Genomic DNA, 12,370 nt, shown 5'->3' with positions numbered 1-12,370 from the left:
CAGAAATAATACTCAATTTACAGTGTTCATCACGGGCTTTTAACTGGAAACAATAATGAACTGCAATCTGTTGTAAAGTTTTTTCCTGCAAATCTTCAAACTATTATTACTGTCATTCAAAAGAATTTACCTTTTTAATCAGCTCAGATAGAAAAAATCTTCTGTACTTCACCGATGGAGGATATTTTTTGCAAAGAGGATGCAGTACTGTCTGACAAATAATGAGAAATGCAAATGAGTTGTAGTTCCTACAAATTTACTTTATTACTATTTTGTATCTGGTTACCACAGGGGCAAAAACAGACTTTCCTTTGATGTTCTAATCCAATAATTACATTGACAAAAATTTATTAACTTCAATATAATACGTGTAAGCAGATGACTGAGTGTAACTATAAGACAACAAAACCAAAGGTTCTACATAAGAATATTCATATTGATATGAATTAACTACCAATCCCTCAACGTGTATATAGCTTGTGACCACTGACGTGCATACATTACAGCATGCAAATACCTGTCAGAGTGTTTAATTTCGTCATTACATGTATGTTCAGGTGAGGACTGAGTGAGTGGATGAACAATCAGCTCCTTTGCCTACCGGTTACTTTCACATTCCTACAGAACGTAAAAGGAGCAGCAGTTTCTGTACTTAGTTGGACACAGTTCTCAAATGGAAATACATTCCAACTGTTATAAACTCATTTGCTCTGTGAAAGGTTAAACTACTGAGGAAATTTAAAGAATTTTTGTAATGTTTCATTGCAATGCTACCTTCAAATGCCACCTTCAAACTATTAACCTGAAAATATTTTAATTTTTTAATACTGCAAAATCTGGAAATCTGAGTTAAACAAAAAGATATTTTATGCAACAACTACAACTTGAGAATAACACACTTCAACTCTGAAACAAACTGGTGATCAGCAGCACTGATAGCAGAAAATAACTAACAGACAACTTTCTAGTCAGACACACAGGTCAAGTTTTTTTTTAATATACAAGGTTTGGGCATTGATAAAGACAGCACTTATTGCCTATCATTTGCTGTCCTTGAGAACTTTATGGTAAACCACCTCTTCAACTGTCGTGTCACAGAGACACAGCAGGTCCTGTGCATCTTCTAGGCAGGTTCTCCAGTGAATCACTTAACCTGTAGATTACATGGGGGGGGGGGGCAGGTTCTCCAGTGAATCACTTAACCTGTAGATTACATGAAGGGGGGGGCAGGTTCTCCAGTGAATCTCTTAACCTGTAGATTACATGAAGGGGGGGGGTGCAGGTTCTCCAGTGAATCACTTAACCTGTAGATTACATGAAGCGGGGGGGGGGGGCAGGTTCTCCAGTGAATCACTTAACCTGTAGATTACATGAAGGGAGGGGGCAGGTTCTCCAGTGAATCACTTAACCTGTAGATTACATGAAGGGGGGGGGCAGGTTCTCCAGTGAATCACTTAACCTGTAGATTACATGAAGGGGGGGCAGGTTCTCCAGTGAATCACTTAACCTGTAGATTACATGAAGTGGGGGGGGGGCAGGAACTGCTCTATTTCATTCAGGAAGGCAAGTTGTTAAAAGCACTCATCCCGTGAGACATCTGAAATGTAATATATAGCTGTGAAAGTGTATAAGGCACTTCAATGATGGAGAATATTTTTTGCAGAGGATGAAGAACTGTCTAACTAAATAAAGAAATGCAAATAAGTTGTAGTTCCTTCAAATATACTTTATTAGTATTTTTGTAACTTAGTTACCACAGAGGCAAAAACTAGCCTTGCTTTGACTTTCTGATTTCTGCAATTAAATAATATCCAATAATTACGTTCACAAAAAAGTATTAACTTCAAATTAGCAAGAGTAAACAGTTACTTGTGTAATAGATGCTTCTACCGTACAGGACAGTAGAACCAAAGCTTCTCCTTCAGAATATTCAAGCTGACAAGTAAAACTCAACATGCCCATAATTTATGACCACTATTTCTGAGTAAAGCAGTATCATAGATAACGCAAAATAATCTTTGGACAAAGTTGTGTACTGGTTATTTACAAACTTCCACCCGGTACCTTATAGCTTCATTGGTTGTTTGCTCCAATACTGGATAATTGTACGGACTTAAGCCCATCTGAAAATGAGGGGGATACACAAGTTGGCTGAATATTTCCCCATCTCAAATCACACAAGACAATGAAAATGCAGTTCTACTGTATACCTGCCGCAAAATCTGGTGCAATAAAGTAGGATTTCGGTTATTCCTCAACCTGTCTTCAAGCTCCTAAAAAGTATACAAACAAACAGTCAAGAATTGATTTTAAAAGCGACAATTAGACTCAAACTGTATGGAACTATAAACTTTCAAAGGTGAGCTTCAAGTCTGTGCACAGGGTAGAGTTTAGGAGAGTTATGATTACTGAAAACTCAATAGTTAGGAGGGCAGTAGGAAATTAGGAGGCAGCAAATGAGATATGTTGTCTCCCTGGTACCGTGGTCAAAGCTGTCTTCAAATGGCTGCAGAATATTTTCAAGGGGGAGGAGGAACAGCCAGAGGTCATTGTACACATTGGTATTATGACACATTGAGAAAAAGGGATGTGGTCCTAGAAAGTAAATATAGGGTGTGAGGCAGAAGGCTAAAGAACAGGTCCTCCGCAGTTGGAATCTCTGATTATTTCCCGTGCCATGTGCCACTCAGGAGGGAATAGGACAATACGGAAAATACTGCCTGAAAGAGCTGATGCCGAGATTCAATTTCTTATACTATTGAGACTGCTTCCACGGCAGAGGTGACCTCAAAAAAAGGGGTAGGGTGCATCTGAAATGGAGGGAGACCAATACCTTGGTGGGGATTTCCACAAGAGTAGGTTTAAACTATAGCCAGCCAGTGGTGCAGTGTCATTCATACCAGACTTCCAGGAAACTGGTCCCAGGTTTAAATCCGGCCGGCTCCTTGCATGCTTTCCATCCATGCTGGGTTGAACGTCAAGCTACCAACTTGGCCTTGTAAAAAAAAAGTACAGAAATACTAAAGAAACGGGAAGGTTGCCGCCCAGTATGCCACAAGGCACAGAAAGGAACAACAAAGTTTAAACAAGTCTGATGGGGTAAGTAGTGCATAATAGTTGAGAAAACAGAAGTAAATAAAGAATGTGAACAAGTCTTGTAGCCAGGGCAGGCAGGGGAAGGTCATTGAGCAAGGAAAGACTGATAAGATAAAGTGGCCTAATTCAGGCCATGGATCATGATATCATACCTATTAAAGAAACATAATTAATATTGGGAGCCCAATGTTCCAGGGTATAAATGCAAGATAGGGGCGGAGGTAAGAGAGGGAAAAGTTGCAATATTGAAGAGGGAGAACATCACTGTGTTCCAGGTAGAATGTGCAGCAAGGTCATGTGTGTAGAATTTAGAAACTTAAAAAAGTTGGTAGCTTCAATGGGATTATTCTCTGCACAAGTTGAAAGATGGTGAAAAGGCACATGGAATGCTTGCTTTTATTATTTGAGGCACTGAATTCAAGGGTCAGGAAGTCTGGTTGGGAGTTTCTGGCTTGTTTGTGAGATTTTATAGGACTTGGAACTTGGAGTGAGACCAACAGCGTTTAAAAGAAACATGTCTTGGGAATTACATTTGAATTCCACTTCACAAGAATTTAAAAGAGGTAAACTAATTAGCTGATTAATGGCAGCCAAAAAAAAGATAGGGTCACGCAGAATTTTCAGAAGGCATTTGACAAGGTGCCACACATGAGGCTGCTTAACATGATAAAATCCTATGGCGTTACAGGAAAGATACTGGCATGGATAGAGGAATGGCTGACAGGCAGGAGGCAGCAAGTGGAAGTAAAGGGGGCCTTTTCTGGTTGGCTGCCAGTGACTAGTGGTGTTCCTCAGGGATGAGCATTGGGACCGCTACCTTTCACACTGTTTGTCAATAATTTAGATAGAGGAATTGACATCTTTGTGGCAAAGCTTGTGGATGATATGAAGATAGGTGAAGAAGCAATGTGATTGCAAGACTTGGACAAATTGGAAAAATGGGCAAAAACAGTGGCAGACGGAATACGATGTTGGGAAATGTATGGTAATGCATTCTGGTAAAAGGAACAATAGTATGGACTATTATCAAAACAGGGAGAAGGTTCAAATATCAGAGGGACAGAAGGACATAGGAGTCCTCGTGCAAGACTCCCATAAGGTTAATTTACTGGTTGAGGCTGTGGTAAAGAAGGCAATTGCAATGTTGGCATTTATTTCATGGGGAATAGAATATAAAAGCAAGAAGATAACGCAGAGTCTTAATAAGACACTAGTTAGGTTGTCAACAGTTTTGGGGCCCACATTTCAGAAAGTGGAGAGAGTCCAGAGGAGATTCACAAGGATGATTCCAGGAATGATAGGGTGTTTGGCAGCTTTGGCTCTGTACTCACTGGAATTTAGAAGAATGCGGGGGAATCTCATTGAAACCCACCAAATGTTGAAAGGACCAGATAAGGTGGATGTGGAGAGGATGTTTCCTATGGTGGGGGTATCCAGAGGGCATAGCCTCAAAATTGAGGGGTGACCTTTTAGAACAGAGGTAAGGACGAATTTTTTTAGCCAGCGAGTGGTAATTCCATGGAATGCTCTGCCACAGAGTGCAGTGGAGGCCAAGTCCGTGGGTATATTTAAGGCAGAAGTTGGTAGTTCCCTGATCGGTCAGAGCAACAAAGGATATGGCAAGAAGGCAGGTGTATGGTGTTGGGTGGGATCTGGGAGCAGCCATGATGGAATGGCGGAGCAGACTCGATGGGCTGAATGGTCTAATTCTGCTCCTATGTCTTATGGTCCATTGTAGCAGTAGGGAGCTGAGGCTTTGGTGTGTGGAGGCTGAGCAAGTAGTCTAGGCGTTGAGAGTGACTCTTCAAAACTAAGTTTTTTAAAAATTAGTATTTCTGTTCATTGAGGAGAAAATTATGGTTACTCAGGAGATCAGGGAAACAAGTGATGTTTTGGATGACATTCACATTACAGGGAGGAGGGATTTATAGGCTTACAGTACACGCATCATCAATATGTGTTGTGTCGTATGACGTGGGTGATCATGGTCTTCCATCTGCTGATCATGATAGTTCTTGGCTAATTTTTCTACAGAAGTGGTTTGCCACTGCCTTCTTCTTGGCAGTGTCTTTACAAGACAGGTGACTCCAGCTATTATCAGTTCTCTTCAGAGAATACTGCTTGGAGTCAGTGGTTGCATAAACAGGACTTGTGATGTTCATCAGCTGCTGTACATTAAGGTGGATAAATCAATAGGTCTTTGCCTAGTGCTTCCTTAGACTTCGTGGGAAGCTACAGGAGAAATTGTGGAGGCCCTTGCAGAAATATTTGCTTTATCATAGGCCATTGGTGAAGGTCCTGAAGACTAGAAAGTGGCTAATCTTTTTCTGCTGGTAAAAGGGTAGCAAGTACAAGTCAGGGAACTGCAGACTGGTCAGCCTGACATCAATAGTGGGGAATTTACTGGAAGGAATTCTGATGGATAGGATTCACCAGCATTTGGACAGAGACTGATTAAGAGTCGTCAGCATGGTTTTATGCATAGGAGATCATACTTGACAAACCTCTTAAGAGTATTTTAAGAGAAAAGTAGATGAGGGTGGGGCAGTGCATGCTGTTTATTTGAACTTCAGCAGAACATTCAACAAGGTCTCACATGGTAGGCTGATGGGGAAGGTTAGGTCCCATGGAATCCAGGAAGAGCTGGAGTCAAAATTGGGTTGAAGGTAGAAAGCAGAGGGTATCTTAAGGATTTCTTGGAATGGAGGCTGGTGACTAGATGTGTATCATAGGAATTGGAGTTAGGACACTTGTTATTTCTTATTTATATAAAATGAAATGCATCTGAATCCACAAGGCTTGATCAGTAAGTTTGCAGATGACACATAATTAGGAGGTGTTCACAGTGAAAAAGGTTATCATAGAATACAGGGGGATATTGATCAGTTATTAAGGTATGGACCAAGGTATACCAAATCGATTTTCAAGAACCAAGTGTGAGGTGATGCATTTTGAAAAGTCAAACCAGTGTACAACTTGTACTATGAATAGCAGAGTTCTTGATAGAGTAACAGAACAGAGGACAAGTGTACAGTTCATTAAGTGATGTCACAGGTAGACAGTGTGGAGAAAAATGTATTTGGGCACACTGGCTTTTGTCAGTCAGGGCATTTAAATATAGGAGTTGGGACATTATGTTTCAGTAACTGGTGGACAGTGAAGGTAGAAGATTGACATCAGCTGAGAAAGTGGGCAAAGGAACAAGTGGAGTTTAACTTAGGCAAGTGTGAAGTGATTATCATTGGTTAGGCAACACTTGAAGTATTGATGCCATTCTGCTCTCCACTCTACAGAATTTTTAAATTACTGAGGATGCAAAAGAGGTTCACAAGGAGACTGTCTAGATTGGAGGGCTTGAGTTATGGTGAGATTAGGTGAGCTGCAGCAACAATCTGCTGGAAGAACTCAGTGGGCCAACCAGTATCTGTGAGGGGAAAGGAATTGGTAACACTTTGGATCAAAGACTCTGCCTCAGGAAATGCTGACAATCCCTTTCCTCACATAGATGCTAACTGAACTGCTGGGTTGCTATACTGGGATTCAAATTATGGATATACGGTCAGACAGGCCAAGATGAGGGCGTGCGGTAAGCTTTGCAAGTACTGTGTCTGGTTGTATAAACATGGTCCAGTCTGTTTGTTCCCCCTAGTGGCTATGGTGACGTGTTGGAGGAATTTGGGCAAAATCTCCTGCACGTCAACATCATGGAAGTCTCCTACAATAATGAAGAGACCATCCAGATGTTAGTTTTGTAGAGAGCAGATGATATTGTAGCAACACACATCAAAGTTGCTGGTGAACGCACCAGGCCAGGTAGCATCTATAGGAAGAGGTACAGTCGACGTTTCAGGCCGAGACCCTTCGTCAGGACTAACTGAAGGAAGAGCTAGTAAGAGATTTGAAAGTGGGAGGGGGAGGGGGAGATCCAAAATGATAGGAGAAGACAGGAGGGGGAGGGATGGAGCCAAGAGCTGGACAGGTGATTGGCAAAAGGGATATGAGAGGATCATGGGACAGGAGGCCCAGGGAGAAGGAAAAGGGGGAGGGGGGGAAAAACCCAGTGAATGGGCAAGGGGTATAGTCAGAGGGACAGAGGGAGGAAAAGGAGACAGAGAGAAAGAATGTGTGTATATAAATAACTAACGGATGGGATACGAGGGGGAGGCGGGGCATTAGTGGAAGTTAGAGAAGTCAGTGTTCATGCCATCAGGTTGGAGGCTACCCAGACGGAATATAAGGTATTGTTCCTCCAACCTGAGTGTGGCTTCATCTTTACAGTAGAGGAGGCCATGGATAGACATATCAGAATGGAAATGGGATGTGGAATTAAAATGTGTGACATATCAGAATGGGGATGGATTTTAATTCACACATTACAACAACTCAAGCACGGTTAAATGCTTTTATTAGTAAGAATATAATTTCCTTTTTAAAAGTATTTACAAATGGTTACTATGAATGTTAATATAAACGATGCCAAGTCATTGAAAGGCATTTGATAAATTCTTCATTTCTTCACTGATGTTGCTCACAGTGTGTCCTTTCAGTCTTTAAATTTTGTTCTTCAGAGGCATCTGGTAAAGCCTCTTCACCACTCTCGTCACCTTGACTCGATGCACATAATGTCGGAGAAGCTCATCAGCTGCTGCTTTTCAAAGTAAACACTCTCCAATGAATTGGGTAGTGGATTTTGAGTGGAGTGGTACTGTTCAGTACCTGTACAATCATATCTCAGAACCTGCGATCCATCCTCGACACAGGTATATGGGCTGCCATTCTCTATTCCAAAAAATTGATGAAGGTCTGGGAGAACACAGATCATCTTCTGCACCATCATGAACACCAACCAACCTGGAACTCTCATGGTGTTGATTTCTAGCACTCAGGAGTGATATTGCTGAGTCTGACTGCAGAAACTGGACTTGTTGCTGCTATTTATTGGGGGAAGATAAACACTGCTCAAATATGGTCGTTGTAATGATGGCTTCATCATATTAGGACATTCACATTATATCTGCCCATATTTAGTCATTTGGTTCAACTAGTTGTCAACCATTGTTCATGTGTAACTATCTCACACAATTTATCTTCCCCCAATAAATAGCAGCAACAACTCCAGTTTCTGCAGTCAGACTCAGCAATATCACTCCTGAGTGCTAGAAATCAACACCATGAGAGTCCCAGGTTGGTTGGTGTTCATGATGGTGCAGAAGATAATCTGTGTTCTCCCAGACCTTCATCAATTTTTTGGAATAGAGAATGGCAGCCCATACACCTGTGTCGAGGATGGATCGCAGGTTCTGAGATATGATCGTACAGGTACTGAACAGTACCACTCCACTCAAAATCCACTACCCAATTCATTGGAGAGTGTTTACTTTGAAAAGCAGCAGCTGGTGAGCTTCTCCGACGTTATGTGCATCGAGTCAAGGTGACGAGAGTGGTGAAGAGGCTTTACCAGATGCCTCTGTGAAGAACAAAATTTAAAGACTGAAAGGACACACTGTGAGCAACATCAGTGAAGAAATTAAGAATTTATCAAGTGCCTTTCAATGACTTGGCATAGTTTATATTAACATTCATAGTAACCATTTGTAAATACTTTTAAAAAGGAAATTATATTCTTACTAATAAAAGCATTTAACCGTGCTTGAGTTGTCATAATGTGTGAAATAAAATCCATTCCCATTCTGATTATGTCACACATTTTAATACCACGTCCCATTCCCATTCTGATATGTCTATCCATGGCCTCCTCTACTGTAAAGATGAAGCCACACTCAGGTTGGAGGAAGAACACATTATATTCCATCTGGGTAGCCTCCAAGCTGATGGCATGAACACTGACTTCTCTAACTTCCGCTAATGCCCCACCTCCCCCTCGTACCCCATCCGTTATTTATTTATATACACACATTCTTTCTCTCTCTCTCTCCTTTTACTCCCTCTGTCCCTCTGACTATACCCCTTGCCCATCCTCTGGGTTCCCCCCCACCTTTCCTTCTCCCTGGGCCTCCTGTCCCATGATCCTCTCATATCCCTTTTGCTAATCACCTGTCCAGCTCTTGGCTCCATCCCTCCCACTCCTGTCTTCTCCTATTATTTTGGATCGCCCCCTCCTACTTTCAAAACTCTTACTAGCTCTTCCTTCAGTTAGTCCTGACGAAGGGTCTTGGCCCGAAACGTCGACTGTACCTCTTCCGAGAGATGTTGCCTGGCCTGCTGCGTTCACCAGCAACTTTGATGTGTGTTGCTTGAATTTCCAGCATCTGCAGAGTTCCTCGACTTAAGATGATATTGTAAAGCTGTAAAGTTAGCATTGTGGGATAGTAGTGATGAACACAAACAGTAAACTCCTTAAGCCGATAACGTGGCCAGCATTTCATTGTCAGCAAGACAAAAGAGATAGTTATTCCACTTTTTAAGAGGTGAGAGGGGCAAAAAACAGGAAATTGTAGGCCAGTTAGCCTAACTTCAGCGGTTGGTAAGATGTTGGAGTCCAGTATTAAGGATGATTTTTCAGGGTACCTGCTGACACTTGATAAAGCAGGACACAGCATGGTTTCCTTACGGGAAAATCTTGCCTGATGAATCTGTTGAAGTTCTTTGAGAAAATAACAGACAGGATAGACAAAGGCGAGTTAGTAGATCTTGTTTCCTTGGATTTTCTCAAGGCCTTGAACAAGGCGCCACATGAGGCTGCTAGACAAAATGAGCCCATGGTATCACAGAGACCGTATTAGGGATCTGGAGCTGCAGCTTGATGATCTACTGCTTATCAGGGAAAATGAAGAGGTGATAGACAGGAGCTACAGGGAGGTAGTCATCCCTAGGCTACAGGGGTCAGAAAACTGGGTCACTGTCAAGAGAGGGAAGGGAAATGCCCAGACAGTGGAGAGCACACCTGTGGCTGTCCCCCTCAGCAACAAATATCTTGTTCCAGATGCTGTTGAGGGGGATGACCTGACAGGGGATGCCCACGGTGACCGGGTCTCTGGCACTGAGCCTGGCACTGCTGTGCAGGAGAGAAGGAGGGAGAAGAGAAATGTGGTAGTCGTAGGGGATTCCATAGTCAGGGGAACGGACAGGAGATTCTGTGAGCCTGATAGAGATACCCGCATGGTGTGTTGCCTCCCAGGTGCCAGAGTACGGGATGTCTCGGATCGGGTCCTGAATATTCTGAAGGGGGAGGGTGAGCAGCCAGTTGTCTTGGTACATGTTGGTAACAATGACATAGATAGGACAAAGGAGGAGGTCCTGAAGAGAGATTTCCAGGGGTTAGGAAGGAAGCTGAGAAGCAGGACCTCCAGGGTAGTAATCTCGGGATTGCTACCTGTGCCACGTGCTAGCGAGGGCAAAAATAGTAGGATCAGGCAGATGAATGCATGGCTGAGAGACTGGTGCAGGGGGCAGGGCTTCAGATTCTTGGATAATTGGGATCTCTTCTGGGGGAAGTATGACCTGAACCCGAAGGGGACCAATATCCTGGCGGGAAAGTTTAATAGAGCTGTTAGGGAGGGTTTAAACTAATTTGGCAGGGGGATGGGAACCGGAATGACAGAGTGGAGGAAGGGGAAAACAGAAATAAATCTAAGATAGTGAGCAGTAAAGATGTCAGAAAAGACAGGCAGGTGATAGGGCAAATTTGTAGCCATTGGGATGAGTTGCAGTGCAATAAAGTTGCAGTGAAATCAAAGCAAAAAGTTCCAAATACTGGTCTTAAGGTGTTATACTTAAATGCACGCAGCATAAGAAATAAGGTGGATGATCTTGTTGTACAGCTACAGATTGGCAGGTATGATATTGTGGCCATCACTGAGACGTGGCTAAAGGATGCATGTCTCTGGGAGCTGAATGTCCAAGGATACACGGTGTATCGGAAGGATAGGAAGGTAGGCAGAGGGGGAGGCGTGGCTTTATTGGTAAGAAATGATATTAAATCATTAGAAAGAGGTGATATAGGATCGGAAGGTGCAGAATCTTTATGGGTTGAGCTAAGAAATTGCAGAGGTAAAAGGACCCTGATGGCAGTTATTTATAGGCCTCCAAACAGCTGCAGGGATGTGGACTACAAATTACAACTGGAAATAGAAAAGGCTTCTCAGAAGGGCAGTGTTATGATAATTGTGGGGGATTTTAACATGCGAGTGGATTGGGAAAATCATGTCAGCACTGGACCTCAAGAGAGAGAATTTGTAGAATGTCTGCGAGATGGCTTTTTAGAACAGCTTGTTGTTGAGCCCACTAGGGGATCGGCTGTACTGGATTGGGTATTGTGTAATGAACCGGAGGTGATTAGAGAGATTGAGGTGAAGGAACCCTTAGGAGACAGTGATCATAACATGATTGAGTTCACTGTGAAATTTGAAAAAGAGAAGCCGAAATCTGATGTGTCGGTATTTCAGTGGAGTAAAGGAAATTACAGTGGCATGAGAGAGGAACTGGCCAAAGTTGACTGGAAAGGATCACTGGCGGGAAAGACGGCAGAGTAGCAGTGGCTGGAGTTTTTGCGAGAAGTGAGGAAGGTGCAAGACAGGTATATTCCAAAAAAGAAGAAATTTTCGAATGGAAAAAGGATGCAACCGTGGTTGACAAGAGAAGTCAAAGCCAAAGTTAAAGCAAAGGAGAGGGCATACAAGAAAGCAAAAATTAGTGGGAAGACAGAGGATTGGGAAGTTTTTAAAATCTTACAAAAGGAAACCAGGAAGGTCATTAAGAGGGAAAAGATTAACTATGAAAGGAAGCTAGCAAATAATATCAAAGAGGATACTAAAAGCTTTTTCAACTATATAAACAGTAAAAGACAGGTGAGAGTAGATATAGGACCAATAGAAAATGATGCTGGAGAAATTGTAATGGGAGATAAGGAGATGGCAGAGGAACTGAACGAGTATTTTGCATCAGTCTTCACTGAGGAAGACATCAGCAGTATACCGGACACTCAAGGGTGGCAGGGAAGAGAAGTGTGCGCAGTCACAATTACGACAGAGAAAGTACTCAGGAAGCTGTATAGTCTAAAGGTAGATAAATCTCCTGGACCAGATGGAATGCGCCCTCGTGTTCTGAAGGAACTAGCTGTGGAGATTGCAGAGGCATTAGCGATGATCTTTCAAAAGTCGATAGATTCTGGCATGGTTCCAGAGGACTGGAAGATTGCAAATGTCACTCCGCTATTTAAGAAGGGGGCAAGGAAGCAAAAAGGAAATTATAGACCTGTTAGCTTGACATCGGTGGTTGGGAAGTTGTTGGAGTCGATTGTCAAGGATGAGGTTAC

General features: G+C 42.6%; 1 protein-coding gene across 2 annotated transcripts in view; it reads right to left on the bottom strand.

Annotated features, from left to right (window-relative positions):
- Positions 1 to 12,370, bottom strand: part of eef2kmt (eukaryotic elongation factor 2 lysine methyltransferase) — a 40,431-nt gene that overhangs the window by 14,207 nt on the left and 13,854 nt on the right. For both annotated transcript variants that reach the window (XM_063058782.1, XM_063058781.1), the window contains exons 2-3: positions 2,211 to 2,273; positions 131 to 211 (exon numbers count right to left, since the gene is read on the bottom strand). In XM_063058782.1, the coding sequence (XP_062914852.1) occupies positions 131 to 211; positions 2,211 to 2,273 (144 nt within the window). The remainder of the gene's footprint in view (positions 1 to 130; positions 212 to 2,210; positions 2,274 to 12,370) is intronic.

This window comes from Mobula hypostoma, chromosome 9, assembly GCF_963921235.1.
Source record: "Mobula hypostoma chromosome 9, sMobHyp1.1, whole genome shotgun sequence".
NCBI classification, from domain to species: domain Eukaryota; kingdom Metazoa; phylum Chordata; class Chondrichthyes; order Myliobatiformes; family Myliobatidae; genus Mobula; species Mobula hypostoma.
Note: the sequence above shows the minus strand (reverse complement) of the source record. Positions and strands in the feature narration are given on the sequence as shown.